The sequence below is a fragment of the Neoarius graeffei genome, chromosome 26 (genome assembly GCF_027579695.1).
Source record: "Neoarius graeffei isolate fNeoGra1 chromosome 26, fNeoGra1.pri, whole genome shotgun sequence".
Taxonomy (NCBI): Eukaryota; Metazoa; Chordata; class Actinopteri; order Siluriformes; family Ariidae; genus Neoarius; species Neoarius graeffei.
The window spans coordinates 49,111,305-49,128,927 of record NC_083594.1 but is presented as its reverse complement, the minus strand read 5'-3'; the positions used below and the strand labels follow the sequence as shown (position 1 = coordinate 49,128,927).

The following is a 17,623-nucleotide window of genomic DNA, read 5'->3' as shown; positions in this document are numbered from 1 at the left end:
CTCGTTCCAAAATAATGCGAAATAAATCTCCTCATCGTATCAAAGATGCACATGTTGCTAATAGCAAAGAGGCTATGATCAGAACTGCTGTTATCGGCAAAGAATCGACATCTTCTGACCAATCAGATTGGAGAATTCAACAGCACTGTGGTACAGACGTTTTTCAATTCACATATACCTCTTTCTCCGGTTAGATTTTCACATTTTAGAGTATTTTAAATGCAGCAGTTGATACAAAACTGAAACTAGAGAGCGTTCGCAAACTTTTGACACGTTTCAGTTTTCTCCCCTTCCTCTCATACACACATGTTCTTTCTGTGTTATTTTACAGATGGGTGAATGCCATGGAGGAAGCCACAGTATTATAGTATTAACTGAAGCAGTGTGACTGTAAGCCGTGACTTTTCTAAACAAAGACGAAGAGGAAGGCGTATGTTAAACCACAACTCGCTTCCACCTGAAGGATCATTTGCGCCTTTTTTCACCGCAGGCGTATAAATGGATTCGTTTGTGCATACGATCACTGGAAATTCCACAATGGAAGGAAAGACAGTTACTTGACTCACGTTTGTTCACTTTCTGTCTGAAGAAAAAGTGAAAAACGCCAAATGTAAATAAGTGATATAAAATGGAGGAGTCTTTTTATAAATACAGAACATTTTACACGATTTTTAAAGTAAAAACAGACAGGATACAAGTTTTAATATCAGGTGTCTGACTTTTGATACACAGTGATATGGACTGATGTGTCTTGTGTGAAATTTGTTTAGAGTTTCATCAGAGGCAGATTTGATACAAGACTGTATATTAGCTGTATATTTCTTCATTAGATTTGAGAAACTAAGCTGTAATATAATTTGATCTGATTCACAGGGCATGTAAATTGTGCCATAGTTTTCCATCCATCTCATTATCTCTAGCCGCTTTATCCTGTTCTACAGGGTCGCAGGCAAGCTGGAGCCTATCCCAGCTGACTACGGGCGAAAGGCGGGGTACACCCTGGACAAGTCGCCAGGTCATCACAGGGCTGACACATAGACACAGACAACCATTCACACTCACATTCACACCTACGGTCAATTTAGAGTCACCAGTTAACCTAACCTGCATGTCTTTGGACTGTGGGGGAAACCGGAGCACCCGGAGGAAACCCACGCGGACACGGGGAAAACATGCAAACTCCGCACAGAAAGGCCCTCGCCGGCCACGGGGCTCAAACCCGGACCTTCTTGCTGTGAGGCGACAGTGCCAACCACTACACCACCGTGCCGCCCCCCCATAGTTTTCCACTTAGCGTAATTTTTTTTAAATTACACATGTAATCTGAATTTCTTTTGTGGCTTAGAGGAATAGTTTTTAAAAAAATAGTATTCAGAAAATGTTCGTTGTGGAAAAAGTTGTTTCTTTAGTTTTGCACTGGAGCTACGATGTTAATGTAGTTAAATGATCAAAGTCAGTCTGTCTATCTCAATTTATATTTTTGACAAACATAATATGCTCAAATCAACAGCATTAACCAATGTGATCTAATTATTTAATATTTCAAATAGTCCATATTTATAAATTTAACTATAAAATACAACTGTATTATTATCTACATCACTTTTTCACTATATGTCCTCTTCAGAGTTTTGGTAGGCAGGGTTTAATGGGAGGACTGACCCCAATATGTCCTCCTTCAAACTTTTGGGAGGTGGAACTTAAGGGAGAGGACTGACCCCAATATGTCCTCCTTCAAACTTTTGGGAGGCGGGGCTGAAGGGGGAGGACTGACCCCAATATGTCCTCCTTCAGAGTTTTGGTAGGCAGGCTTTAATTGGAGGACTAACCCCAATATGACCTCCTTTGAACTTTTGGGAGGTGGAACTTTAGGGAGAGGACTGACTCCAATATGTCCTCCTTCAAACCTTTGGGAGGTGGGGTTTAAGGGAGAGGACTGACCCCACTATGTCCTCCTTCAAACTTTTGGGAGGTGGGACTTAAAGGAACAGTCCACCGTACTTCCATAATGAAATATGCTCTTATCTGAATTGAGATGAGCTGCTCCGTACCTATCCGAGCTTTGCGCGACCTCCCAGTCAGTCAGACGCAGTCAGACGCGCTGTCACTCCTGTTAGCAATGTAGCTAGGCTCAGTATGGCCAACGGTATTTTTTGGGGCTGTAGTTAGATGCGACCAAACTCTTCCGCGTTTTTCCTGTTTACGGAGCTCAGATATCAATGCGCTGTCGAAGCGCGCAGAAGGTGTTAGCACGCCTGTCATTATAGTGCGGACTTTCCATAGCATAGAAAATCGCTACGTTTCAATTTGTGTAACTGAACTTGTTTCATATCACTGGTCATATAAACCTATGTAAACAGGAAAAACGCGGAAGAGTTTGGTCGCATCTAACTACAGCCCCAAAAAATACCATTGGCCATACTGAGCCTAGCTACATTGCTAACAGGAGTGACAGCGCGTCTGACTGCGTCTGACTGACTGGGAGGTCGCGCAAAGCTCGGATAGGTACGGAGCAGCTCGTCTCAATTCAGATAAGAGCATATTTCATTATGGAAATACGGTGGACTGTTCCTTTAAGGGCAAGGACCGACCCCAATATGTCCTCCTTCAGAGTTTTGGTAGGTGGGGTTTAAGGGAGAGGAATGACACCAATATGTCCTCCTTCAGAGTTTTGGTAGGTGGAGTTTAATGGGAGGACTTACCCCAATATGACCTCCTTTGAACTTTTGGGAGGTGGGACTTAAGGGAGATGACTGACCCTAATATGTCCTCCTTCAAACTTTTGGGAAGCAGGGCTTAAAGGGGAGGACTGACCCCAGTTTGTCCTCCTTCGGAGTTTTGGGAGGTGGGGCTTAAGCGGGAGGACTGACTCCTTGTGCAAACATTTTTGAGGCGGAGCTTAAGGGACTGCCCCAATATGTTCTCCTTCAAACTTTTTGGGAGGCGGGCTTAAGGGGGAAGACTGACCCCAACTGCTCGTTAATTTTGGTTCTTCAAGTAAATTTAGTTATATGAGATGACTGCCTCCACGATATTCAGCTAGATGTGGAGTTTTTGTTCATTTTTGTTGATTTTTTTTATTTGTTTGTTTAAATTTGTATAGATCAGCAAGTTGTGTGACTGATTTGAAGAAGATATTTACAGACAAACTTCTGTTAGGTCTCAGGTTGATCTGAGGTGGCGCTCCATTTCCCAACTAAAGAAGCGAACATGACAAAGTCATTTGATAAACCGTCGAAAAAAAAGTTTTCCTTTTCATCTCAGTGATGATGATTTTCCTACTACATGATCGATCATTACTGGTTTTAGTCTAGAATTTTTCTTCAGGACATTTCTAAACTCTTTTTGCGTCCCACTGCGTCAGTGGTCAGTTATACAAGCTGTTGATTGTAATCATCTGTAGTCACGATTCATCTCAATCCTGTCTAGGATGCCTTCTGATCTCGATCCCTGCCCAAGCCTGTTGTTTTCTCTACACGTCTGTAGACTCAGCAGAATCCTACAGTCAATTTCTGCACCAGATGTTCAATTGTCTTTAAATAGGTTGATTATAAATATCTTTTCGATGTCCGTTCCTGCTGTTATTGACATGAACACTGCGGTTAAGTAGACATTTGAATGTTCTTCCACCTGTCGCTTGCAGGTTTTGCATTGTATCTGTACACAGTAACCAGATGTTAGTAACAGCATCATGAACCACATTCAAATCAACAATGGAAATTTGTCCACAGGGGATCGCTATTGATGACAAATGTCTCCACACTAACTACAAATCTTTTTTACAGATTGGTATTTCTCATTTCTTTATAAATCCCTGAATCAGATTCGCAAACTGTTCGTTTTAATACAGGATTCTGTAGATCTGAGATTGGAGAACACTGCCAATGTTTCTTTGAATATCTGTTGCACTGATTTGTAATTTTTTTACAAGGATTGAATTTATCCAGGTTTATTCTGCTGTACATATTGATGATACACTGAGAAAGCAGAGGAGTGTGTTGCAAATGATACTGTAAGCTTCCTATCGGTGCTTCTTCACACCAACTGAGCCTTTTGACTGCACATTATAATGTTCTGATGTTCTGCCTTCTTTCTCCCTGCCATCTCGCAATCTCTCCGGTTTCTTTGTTTCAGAGACAACGTTTTAATCCCTTGGAGAAAAAAAGTGCCAGTACTGAACTTTATATCAGATCTACAGATGCACAGAATCTGTTTTTTTTTATGACTGAGGTTCCAGTCACACACTGTTACATTATGATGATTATATATACAACAACAAACCACAGAATCTCGAGCAATGTAAATGAAATGTATATAATTATAAAAAAAATACATCTTTTCTTTTATTTGCACTGATAGATAAAGTAAGAAAAAGAAAGTTATGCCAGTTTTATCTTTTTTTTTACAGGAGGGAATAACTGTTTGGTCTTTTGTTTATTTACAAACTGACACTGGGTTTGTTTGTTTGTTTGTTTGTTTGTTTGTTTGTTTGTTTGTTTGTTTGTTTTTTGTATTTTATTATAAAGGTGAACCAGCTGTATGGATTTGGGATATTATTGTTCAAATAAATATTGTAAAGAGATGTGTCACATTCAGATAATAATAATAATAATAATAATAATAATAACTATTTTATGTATGTTTATATATTTTTTATTTGTATATTAAAGTATGTTTATTATTATTATTATTATTATTATTATTATACAAATGATCTTTTCAATAATTTGGAATATTATTGTTCAAATAAATATGATAGAGATGTCACATTCAGAAAATTATTTTAAAAATTAATAATAATAATAATAATTTTATGTATGTTTATATATTTTTATTTGTAGATTAAAGTATACATTTGGTGAAATTATTATTATTATTATTATTATTATTATTATTATTATTATTATACAAATGATCTTTTCAATAATTTGGGATATTATTGTTCAAATAAATATCGTAAAGAGATGTGTCACAGACAATTATTTTAAAAAAACCAAACTATTTTTATATATTTTGTATTTTTATATTAAAGGATATGTTTGGTGAATTATTATTATTATTATTATTATTATACAAATGATCTTTTCAATAATAATAATAATAATAATAATAAATACATAAGTATAATGTATATTTTTTAAATTCTGATTTATTTAGCCCATTTGAGTGCTCAAAAGGCTTTCAGTATAAACATTTAAATATTCAACTAAATATTAATAAAATGATCCACATTAACAAAATCATTAATTAGAACTACTGATTTCACAAATCCACGTATTATGAAAATAGAATAAAATAAAATCCTCAAAATGATAAAAGGCTTGGTTTAAATATATTTTATTCTAAATTCAATAAAAGTTTGCACTGAAACTATTTTCCAGAGTATAATTCCAAAAACTGAAATCTAACATCATGATAATTTTCGAGTATCCATTAAAACAGTAAACTTCAGTGAGCAGCTGATAGGGGGCAGCACAGAACTTTCGAATCACTATGAGCTTTTCACAAGTTCCTCCTGTAGCAATCATGCAGAACCGTGGTGGTAATTCTAAATCCGTAACACTCTCCTTCCTGTTGATCAGTAACCGAATGTGAATGCGTTATAGCGTTACACTAATGTGGCCTGACTCTTATTCAGATCTGATTTTTATCTCCTTGAGACCAACCTGGGAAAAAAAAAACCCTCATATCTAAATAATTAACAGCTCTGTAAGGTCACTGGGCCTAAAGTCCCTGCTCTCTCTCTCTGTAATTACACACACTGCTTGTGTGAGCTCGGCCCGAAGTCTGGACGCTTATCTGGACCCCTTGTGTAAGACAAGCCCCTTATCACTGACATCAGTTTGCATTCAAGCTCTCGCCACTTGTGATGATCAGACCTCAGGGCTGAGTAAGGTGATATAACTACTGTAGGTCTGGATAATGAGCTTTATCATCAGGCCCCGGGCACTCTTGGGTAAAGTGGGACGCATTGTGAATAATTGATGTGAATGAAAAGAAAGAAACTGCACAAAACATTTCGGCCTATTTCTTTTCATCCGCTGAAATATTAATGTCGCTGCTTCATGGTCAGATCTTTGTATGAGGCTGATTTAGGATGTGTAACCTTAGCCGTGATAACAGAATGAGTGAAAAAGCTCTCGGACGAGTGTGAAAGGACCACTTAGGCGTGATGGGTCGGTTACAGAAATATCTGTTTATTGAGATATGGGGCAACAATAAGAAGTGGGACCTAATTATGCATCCATCAAAAAAAAAAAACTCCAAGGACCCTGTGATGATCACAGAACAGATTTCATTCCTGACCTTTCCACCATCCAGATGTTGCTCTGAAACACTGTGTATCGTGTAAACAGCACGTCCTGCTTTTCATTCAAACTGCAGTGAGATTAATATTAACACAATGCCTTTTTTTTTTTTTTTTTTTTAGAATTTTACGTGAACACTTTCCATTTTAAGTGGCCGGTGAGTGAGACTTAATAATCACCACCGTCATGTGATTTAAAAAAATAATCTTACACATGATATACATCACAGCCCTCTGGGAGTCTCTGACATGCACGGATGTATTGAGGTATTTCACTCACGTGACCAAGTCACGTGACGCAGCCATTTTGGACGGCACGCTTAAGTCCTTCAGTGCAAGGCGGTATGAGATGGTGGAGACCTTTGCACATTTTAACAAGAAAGTAAGCTGTGATTCGTGTTAAATTGGATCTGTCTTTTATCACAAACACTGTACCCAGCCTTGGTATGGAGCCCTGTTTATTTATTTCTGTGTCCCGTTTCTTTCTAGCCTCTGTTATTGCGTTTTATGTCTGATGTCTGCTACATGCAACCCTAGACAAATTAACACTGCCTTGTTTCACTGCTCAGATGGGTTAACAAACACTGACCCATTTACTTTTTGCTATATATTTTATCAAAATTGCGTTAACTGATAAACTAACCTGAAATGAAATGATCACTGCAAAGTCTGGAGTACTCTGTTGGCTCCCAATCCTGTCTCTTCACAGCTGCAATCCATTTGGCCCTCTTGTCTGGGTCAGTAGGAAACCGGTAGTGATGTGTCGGTCGCGAACGATCCGGTTCAAAGAGCCGGCTCTTTGAAGTGAACGACGGGAGCCGGCTCTTCGGTGGGAGCCGAATTAGTTTTTTGTCCTTAGGTGCCTCAGAGAGAGAGACTTTCACAAAAAAAGTTGCTGTCCGATTGCGTCTTTGTGTTGTCTATTACCATTCAAAGGAAAAAAAGTAGCATGGTGTACGCCTACTTTTTTTGGTTGGGGGGGTTGATGTCATTCACAGCTGCGAAAATACGAAAATTGGTGTAATGCTTAAAGCTGTGGAGCGCAGGGGAGAGGAGTCTGTGAGGCACCTGAGGAGGGGAAAATCAGCTGTGTATTTTATATTGGTAATATAACACAGTTTTGCATTATGTTTGTGAGAAAATAATGTATTAATTGGTAAGTAAGTTTTATTTCTATAGCTAGAACATTGTTACACTGCTATACTTTACAAAGCTTTACAGTGGCTACAAAAACTAAAAAATAAAATGGAAAACATCCTATTGATAAAATATAAATAATAATGTAATTAATTAACTAGTTAATTGCAGCAATTAAATCAAAAATAAAATCTCAGGAGCCGTTTGGGAGCCAAAAGAGCCGGCTCCTTATAGTAAGAAGAGCCAAAAGAGCCGAAATTCCCATCACTAAAAACCGGTAAAAGGAGCGTCCTGCACGCTGTCCCTGTCTGTTGTGGCAGCCCACAGCACAACAAGCAAACACCATGGTTATTTATAGAGTGCTTACTGACAAATTAATCTATTCTAGGTGTCTGTAACACGTTTTTTTTCAAGCTGGTTCTCCCTCTCTGTCTGCAGCGTTAGTATGTAGCTTGACGTTCAAAATGGCGGACACCGGGGCATCACGTGACCCTGTGACGTCAGGTGAAATACCTCAATAGGACAAAGCGATATTTGCAGAATGTCCGATTTGTTTCTTGGTGCATTTCGGACAGCGGCTTGCAAAAATATTCACCCCCTTGGCCAGGGGCGCAGATAGGATTTTTGAACTGGGGGGGACTGAGCTGTCAGCAAATTATTCCATTTTGTGTATGCATGTATGTGTGCGTGTGTGTGTGTATATATATATATATACTACCGTTCAAAAGTTTGGGGTCACTTTGAAATGTCCTTATTTTTGAAAGAAAAGCACTGTTCTTTTCAATGAAGATCACTTTAAACTAATCAGAAATCCACTCTATACATTGCTAATGTGGTAAATGACTATTCTAGCTGCAAATGTCTGGTTTTTGGTGCAATATCTCCATAGGGGTATAGAGGCCCATTTCCAGCAACTCTCACTCCAGTGTTCTAATGGTACAATGTGTTTGCTCATTGCCTCAGAAGGCTAATGGATGATTAGAAAACCCTTGTACAATCATGTTAGCACAGCTGAAAACAGTTGAGCTCTTTAGAGAAGCTATAAAACTGACCTTCCTTTGAGCAGATTGAGTTTCTGGAGCATCACATTTGTGGGGTCGATTAAATGCTCAAAATGGCCAGAAAAATGTCTTGACTATATTTTCTATTCATTTTACAACTTATGGTGGTAAATAAAAGTGTGACTTTTCATGGAAAACACAAAATTGTCTGGGTGACCCCAAACTTTTGAACGGTAGTGTGTATACATGTTATTTCACCTCCCTCACTGCCATCACCAGGAACTACCTGCAGGCCAGGACAATGATAACATTTTAACATAGCCTATGGAAATCCAAAGTTTACACATTATCATCACGCACAGAAATTGCAAAACTAGCTTTAAAACCGCTAAGTTCCAACTGTTAACCATAGCGAGAGGCTGGGCTACGTGTGTGTGTGTGTGTGTAAAGTGTAAACCAGTGCATCCTGACTTTCTAACTATGCCTGTGTGTTGCGTGAGCGGCAGTCAGTCAACAACTCTTCGCAAAGTTTCCTTATGAAACAATATGTTCGCTGAAATTATGGCAGGGAACGCCAGATTAAACATTAAAACTGCCTTCTGAGCACTGTATCTACAGGCTACCACCGAAAGAAGGAGGCTACCAGAAAGGCATCTCTACTCCGTACGATTTTACTTTCACTACGACATTACTTTGAACAGACTATCAAAAAATTGCAAGGTGATATGATAAAGTAAGGCACAGTTTACTTACAGTCTTTTTTTTTTTTTTGAAAAAACGATGCAATCGTTTTCTGCCTTTTGGCACCCTTCATCATGCCGTGTTGGGGTCCTGAACTAGGAGGCGCTGTCCCCGATATGCTTGTCAAACTTGTTGTGGGTAACCATAGCAACCAAGCTCGAGCTTGCAACCTGTGCAGTCTGCGCAGTTGCAACTACGTCTGTACTGCTGTGCACCTCAATAAACCGAATGGTAATTAGTCTTTTGATTTTTCCGTGAGGTTTGCCTTATGCAAAGAAAGACAGCATAGATGTTTTTTCCTCCCTATAAGTGGGGGGGACCGAACGAGGTGAATTTAAATCTGGGTGGGACGAATCCCCCCCGTCCCCCCCTCTATCTGCGCCCGTGCCCTTGGCCTCTTGGTTACTTCTCTGACTAATCCCCTCTGACTTTTGGTTGACCTGTGCAATTTGTTTCCATTTTTTCTCAAATAACAGATTTTTACAAGTCCCGCTTGTTATATTTTGTCAGAAATCTATCCCGGACTTGTTGTGCCTTCACGATGTGTGTTCTTTGAGGCCTTCCTCAAAGGTGCAGGTGCATTTAGAGTATATTGAGATCATGTGCCATGTTAATTGCGCACAAATCAAACTACTTGTGAGACTTCTGATGGTATCTGGTTGCATCAGAGCCAAATGGAGGTGGGCACGACGGTTCAACGGGGCGAATAGTCATGCAAACCAGTTTAGTTCAGAGATTTATGACGAAATGTGCTCGAAGATGATTCAGTAAGCCTGCACGATTGCATCCGATTAATAGACCGTTCCATGATATAACATGGGGTGGTAACTGGGGTGGCGTAAAAACCCTGTCTGCTTGGGAAGAAAAACGAATGGTCGCTGAAGAGTGATGATTGAAGTACAAGAACTGAACATCGTGAGATTGTTCAGGTCTTTCTGTTCCTTTTTGACTCATGAGAGAGAGAGAGAGAGAGAGAGAGAGAGAGAGCACAAAAAGGAAAGAGAAAAGGAAATCTGCAGGGAACGAATAGAGTTCGGCAAATAGGCAGTGAAACCTAGAGAGACTGAGAGAAACTGAACTGTAGAAACTGGGCTGCTCCAGTTGTTAAACTCCCTCAAGTCTCTCCTGACCCAATAACGAAACTGATAAAGTCGGGATAAAGGGACAGATTGTGGGGGACAGATTTATTTTCTCGGTCTTCCTTCCTGCACGAAAAGTCCTTTGGGGTAGCCAGTTAGACTGGTCACTTGGTGGTTCAGGTTCTGGAAGGTTCTGAGTTCAAGTCCCAGGAATGTCAATAGCCTATCTGTTTTCTCATGCAAGAAGGTCAAATACATTCACGCTGAGAGACATGATGTTAAAAAATGAGATGCAATGTCACTGAGAGACCACAAAACCTCAGCCTGATAGAAAGCCAGATTGGTGTTTAACCACAGATCGATAACAAGAGGTTACTTTTAATCGGTTATTTGATTAGGCCGCTGAAAGAGAGAGAGATAGTCATCTCTATGACATCTAAGAAAGGATATATTTGTACCACAGCACGTCTGAGTTCTCCATTCTTACTGATCAGAAAGCGTTGATAAATGTTCTGTAACTACACAACTCAGTCAGATAGAAGCAGACTCATCCTGGGGTAAAAATAAAACAGAAGAGCAAACATTAACTTAAACAGATGTCCATCATTCATTAATATTTAGTTGAATCTCCAACCTCAGTCGAAAGTTTAGACACACCTTCTAAGTCAGTGATTCTTCGCGTTTTAAAGTAAGGCCAAAAAAAAAAAAAAGTGTGCGTTTCCGGTTACCTGACCGACCCTAATCCGTACCAGGATTAACCTCCACCAGGAGTTGAACCTAGGTCTCTGCGGTGATAGGCCAGCATGCTAACCATTACACCACTGTGAATGCAGTAAGCTGCTGTTCTTCACCTTTATAACCATAGACCCTGAACTGAAACAAACATGGTGTATTGAGCTGTTATATTTACAGAAAAATTCATGTTAAAAGGTGTCTCATGCTGCATCAGATTCATCAGAAGGTGGTAACTCAGGTGACCTGCAAAGAAATTCATTATATTTTGTGAAATTATTCCTGTCTAAATATAGGTTATGGCAGCCATCTTGAAAAAAAAAGCCTGCCTACCTACCCTAGTTTTGAAATCTACGTAACCGGAAACACACATTTTTTTTTTATGGCCTAATAATGGATGTTGTTTCTTTTGACTTAGCTGAGCGGTTCTTGATATTATATGGATTACTACAGTTGTAGAATAGGACTATTTTATTATTTGTATCGTTGTTATGTACTATTTACTGCTTGATCTCAAATATATTAAAAAGGCAAGAAACTCATCTACTGATTAAATTTCGACGAGGCACACCTGGTCAAAAGTTAATTATTGGAAAGCATTCCAGGTGACCGACCGCGAACTGGCCTCGTGGTTAGCGTGTCCGCCTCTGAACCGGGAGAGTGTGAGTTCTACTTGTGGTCGGGTCATACCAAAGACCATCGTAAAAACGGTACCTGCTGCTGTCTGGCAAGGCACACTGCGATACAGATGTGAGTAGGCAAGTCAAACTCTCGCGGTTACCAGAGGACCAGCCCCCTACTGTAATCCTACCTGTATAGAGATCTTGCATGTGACGTCACAGCCGATCCAGATTGTAACAGACGCCATCTTGTCGGTCAAACGCCATATTTCCGCCTTCTGGTTCTACTTCTACCTTTTCTTCTGGAAAACCCTACTACTGTATATGCAATTCTACTACAACGGCTGCGGCTACAAGCTCTCCCTACCTGTGCACGTTTTTTATGTTTTTTGTGTGTATTTTTGCGTGTTGTTCGTCTGTACCGGACTTCAATATCCACTACAACCGTATGGACTTACTGGACATTGGTTTCCAGCAGAAAATGACAGTTTGTAGCGATTTCCATCGCATGCACAACATTCCGGACGAGATAGCGAGACCAGCGGGGTCTCCGTGGATTGTTATCGGGTCTGGCAGGCGAAGGAGGCGGCGTCGGGAGAGGAAGCAAAAGCGAGGCTGCAGAGCCGGCCTGTTGATTAAGCTCAGAAAACAGCCACTCAAATCTCCACTGCCAAGCCTCTATCTCTCCAAAGCCAGATCCATGGTAAACAAGACGGACGATTTGGAATTACCTTATTCTATTCTATTCTATTCTATTCTATTCTATTCTATTCTATAATCGGCTGGTCAGTGCTATACTAGATACTACTGATATATCTAGTATCAGTACTAGTAATACTTAAGTGACTTACCCGTCCAATGAGGATTGTTATTTTCTTGTTTACAAGATGCCACATCTGAGGGCGGCTGACAAATCCTGAATTTCTGTAAAGATAACTGTCCAGAGATTTATAAGCACGCAGTGCTTCACCACTGAACAGCGAGGGAAAGTTAATGAGGTAATTATACACGTCTGGGTATTCCACCTCTGGCAGTTCAATATCCACTGACATGGTCGTGAAAACTACATCCGGTAATCGATAAGGGTCACTAATCTGTAGGTCGTTTATTTTAGACATATATCTAGTTATCTGTTCAGGCTTTCGTCTAAACGGGGGAACAGGGGTGCTGCGCCCTCTTACTCTCGGCGTGCGCCCCCTTACCGACTCCGTGAAAACATCCCAGCAACACTACGTGACAATGTGTCTGATCATGAAATACATTATAATTGCTCCAAAAATATTCCAATCATAGTAGATACACCGCCAGACGGTGCAAAAACAATCCGAATTGGCGTTTTCCAGACTGAGGCGCCATGTTGTTTAGTTGTTTACTTGTCGCGGCTGCTCTCGCGAGATTTGACATGCGTTACATACAAGGTCAGCTGACTTGTAGAGCGAGATTTCTCGAGACTGAATGACCTTTCACCCACCGGCGCGGGAGCTTTTGACAGAAGTAGTTCGCGAGTTGTTTTTGTTGACACTTGGGCATTTAAAGATGTCATCCCGCGGCACGAAGCGGAAGAAAGCCGAAGACTGTCCGGGGCAGAAGATGATTACTTTTCTTTTTCAATGTTGACAGACAATTTGTTACAATTTCCCTCTCAGATAGCCTCAGAATGTCCCATTGGAGCATTTTTCAAAGGCTTTGCACGGCGGGGGGGGGGACAACCGGCACCCCCCCCGCTTCGCTCCCTCGCCATGGTGAGCGCCCTCATACTAAATTTTTCTAGAAAAAACCCTGCTGTTCATTAGAAAAATGAGCCGTGTAGTCCGTCGGTTGAAATTTATCCATTTTGTACACGAGTGCAGCAGTATTCAGCGGTGTTTTTTACCGACAAGATGGTGGCTGTGTACTTTCTGGTCACGTGACTGCAAGATCTCTATAGGCGAGAGGTCGAGGGCTATGGAAAAGGAAATCAGCGCCGCACCCATGTGCCTCAGAAAGATCTGGATTGTACTGGGGTAGGAGACTGCCTGGGAAAACCAGGTCTTGGCATAGAAGGGACTTTGACTTTGATTCCAGGTGACTACCTCATGAAGCTGGTTAAGATAATTACGCAAAGTGTTATGAAGGTAAAATATGAACCACATTTTGTTTAATTTTTTATTTACTACAAAATTCTATATACCTTCCATATGTTATTTTATAGTTCTGATCTCTTCACTATTGTTCTACAATGTAGAAAATACAAAATAACCTATGAATGAGTAGAGCAGGGGTGCACAAACCTTTGGCTGGTACCGTACATTCACTCCAACAGCGACAGATAATTGTAAAAAGCCAAATTATGAAATTGGCTTTGAAGTCTTTCTCGTATCCTGTGCCGCTCAATCTCATATTTTTATCAAATTTCACTATTAATCTTCGTAGCCATGGTGCAATATTGTATAGATTTTATTCCAGCTCACCACTGCGCGTGCACATTTAAAAAACAAAGACATTATGCACTCCATAATCCCTCTTTCCTTCTCCTTTTACATTGTTACAATATATCATGTAAGAGAAATGATTCTGCATGTCGTAGACACACTGCTTTTGTTTCAGTGCAAAAAGTTATTTAATTCAATTCAGATTATTCTTGTTACTCGATGTATCTTGGCGCCTGTAAAATTAGCCCAGTTTGGAGAGAAAAAAAAAACACATCCATGTATTTATCAGTCATGTCTGCTTCTTAAAAAATTGTTCATAGATCCAGCATGGAGCAGAGTGATTCCTGCCCCAATGGGCAGTGCTGATTGCAGTTCCTATTTTTGACCACTAGGGGCAAAATAACTCTCTGGAAATAAATGCGACAATGATTGAGCAATCATCTGTCAAATCGCTACATTTTTAAAACTGTTGGTCACTAAAATGAAGTAATTATTATTTTGATCCACTTGTCCAGAGTGTACCCAGCCTTTCGCCCGTAGTCAGCTGGGATAGGCTCCAGCTTGCCTGCGACCCTGTAGAACAGGATAAAGCGGCTACAGATAATGAGATGAGATGAGATTATTTTGATCCAGTGTATGGAGTTGGGAATGAGGACTTGATGAAGATCTACACTTGACACTACACTATATGGCCAAAAGTTTGTGGACATCTGATCATCATAATCATCTGTACTTGTTGAATATCCCATTCCAGATTTATTCCCCTTTGCTCTTATAATAAACGCCACTCTTCCGGGAAGGCTTTGCACTAGATTTTGGAGCCTGGCTGTTGTGTTCATTCAGTTGCAAGAACTTTCATGAGGTCTGGCACTGATGTCAGGCAAGTGGCGCAGTCGGCGTTCCAGTTCATCCCAAAGGTATTCGGTGAGGTTGAGATCAGGACTCTGTGCAGGATACTCGAGTTCTTCCGCTTTGAATGTGGCAAGCCATGTCTTCATGGAGCTTGCTTTGTGCACCCGGGCATTGTCATGCTGGAACAGGTTTGGGTTTTGTAGTTCCAGTGAAGGGAAATTGAAATACAGCATACAAAGACATTGTAAAAAAAACAAAAACAAATAAAAAACATGTGCTTCCTGTTTTTTGTGGAAATCGTGTGGGAAAGAACCACATATGGGTTGGATGGTCAGGTATCCACAAACTTTTGTCCATATAGTGAATGTAATGTGTGTATGTACAGTCGTAGTATTTTTTATTGTAAAAGCCACACACTCTGTGTGTCATCTCTCACCAGTTCCATATGCAGGTGAAAAACAGGTTTGTTGTCTCTGCGTGCTATCTCTCTCTCTCTCTCTCTCTCTCTGTATATATATATATATATATGTGTGTGTGTGTGTGTGTGGGCGAGAGGGCAGGACAGGATTCCACTCCTATCAATCTATCCATGAAGTCACCTTTGTTATCTTGACGAATGTTTTGAGGACACAACATATAGCTTTAGTTTTCTTACCCATAAAAAAAAAAAGTCACATCTTTTCTAAGTGCAGTCTTTCTCAGAATTAAGGCATGGCTGGGAAATCCCCACTGAAGGACAATTTTATAATATTTATAATTCAGCTTCATGTGTAAAATGTATTTGTTTGTTGCCAGCCTTAAGAATCATGAATTGTTCCAAGTTGAAGAAGAAGAGTTGTGTGTGATTAATGCTGTTTGTCCTGTAAAGCACTCACTCATACATCACACACAGCCACAAAAAGAGATTTCAATGTAGTTGATTTGTATTTTTAAAAAATCCATAATTTCTCTCCCTGCTGAATTCACAGAAAGCAAAAGAAAGCGCGAGAACGAGAGTAAAAGTGTGTGTAAATGAGTGTTGGTCATTTTTCTTCTTATTTGGGCATTGTTTATTTTTCCACCCTGGCAGTTTCCTTTCCTGTCGTTTAGCCTGGTAGTGCCGTCTGGTGCACTGATGTGCCATTACATTACACACACACACACACACACACACACACACACAAAAACTAGTGCTTGCATAATCAATTGATCATAGTGAAAGGTCATTAGTCACAGCAGTGCTGCCAGGCCAGACAGGGCCAGTCATCTGTACTGCTTCTGTTCTGGTCAGTGGAAACAGATAGGAAAAACGTCCACCCACCGACCCCCAACACACACACACACACACACACAATTCACATTAAAAAAAAAGACTTACAGATGAAGGCAAACTCCTATGGCAGAGTAGCAAAAACAGTTTTGTCTGTAGAAGTCTATGGAAATCTCTGGAAATTATAAACCAATATAAATGAAGGTTTTTATCAATTCTTAAAGAAATTAACAAGAAAAAGAAGATATTATATAACTGAAAAATCTAAACACGAGGATGGAAGGCAGGCAGGCAGGGGGAACGAACACACACATTCACTTCAATACAGCTTATCAATTAAGTAACACCTTTGAGGAAAAGCATTCCTATGGCAGAGAAGCTAAAAGAGTTTTGTCTTTAGAAGTCTATAGAACTATATAAAAGTCTATAGAAGTGTATTGAAGTCCACACAAGTCTGTGGAAGTGTATGAAAGTGTATAGAAGTCTATGGAAATCTATGAAATTCTGTAGAAGTCTATGAAAGTGTATGGAAGTCTATAGAAGTCTATAGAATGATATAAAAGTCTATAGAAGTCTACAGAAGTCTATGGAAGTCTGTAGAAGTATACAGAAGTCTATGGAAATGTATGGAAGTGTATAGAAGTTGATGGAAATCTATGGGATTCTAAGAAAGTGTATAGAAGTCTATGGAAGTCTATGAAAGTGTATAGAAGTGTATGGAAATCTATGGAATTCTATAGAAGTCTATGAAAGTGTATAGAAGTCTATAGAAATCTATGGAAGTGTAGAGAACTGTATAAAAGTCTATAGAAGGGTATATAATTATATGGAAGTGTATAAAAGTCTACAGAAATCTACTGAAGTCTGTAGAAGTCTATGGAAGTGTATAGAAGTGTCTGGAATTCAATGGAAGTGAATGGAAGGTATAAACCAATATAATACTAATATTGTGAAATTTCACATGACACATTTCTTGGATAATATCGGCTATTATCACTACTTTTACAGTCTCGCAACTCAAATGTCTCGACTTCTCTCGAGATTCTGGTCATTTCAACACCCCTTTCTGCTTACTTTCACAAAAAGACCCCTTTTCTGCTTACTTTCACATTTGACTGACATTGCAAATGACCAACCACACCATTTCCCTGTAGGCTTTCATCTAACCAGTGACTTTTTGAAACAAAACGATACCCTGGAGACGTGAAGTACGATGTGACCTGCTGTCCCAACATGCAGCCTGGGTTACAGTTTTGGAGACATCTTATCTCATTATCTCGAGCTGCTTTATCCTGTTCTACAGGGTCGCAGGCAAGCTGGAGCCTATCCCAGCTGACTACGGGCGAAAGGTGGGGTACACCCTGGACAAGTCGCCAGGTCATCACAGGGCTGACACATAGACACAGACAACCATTCACACTCACATTCACACCTACGCTCAATTTAGAGTCACCAGTTAACCTAACCTGCATGTCTTTGGACTGTGGGGGAAAC

At 40.0% G+C, this 17,623-nt stretch overlaps 1 protein-coding gene across 3 annotated transcripts in view; it reads left to right on the top strand.

The window, feature by feature from the left end:
• The window catches only part of fgd5a (FYVE, RhoGEF and PH domain containing 5a), a 107,938-nt gene extending 106,945 nt beyond the window's left edge, over nt 1-993 (top strand). For all 3 annotated transcript variants that reach the window (XM_060910678.1, XM_060910679.1, XM_060910677.1), the window contains exon 21: nt 332-993. In XM_060910678.1, coding sequence (XP_060766661.1) covers nt 332-368 — 37 coding nt within the window. In that variant the 3' untranslated portion in view covers nt 369-993. The remainder of the gene's footprint in view (nt 1-331) is intronic.
• Nucleotides 994-17,623: the final 16,630 nt, after the last annotated feature.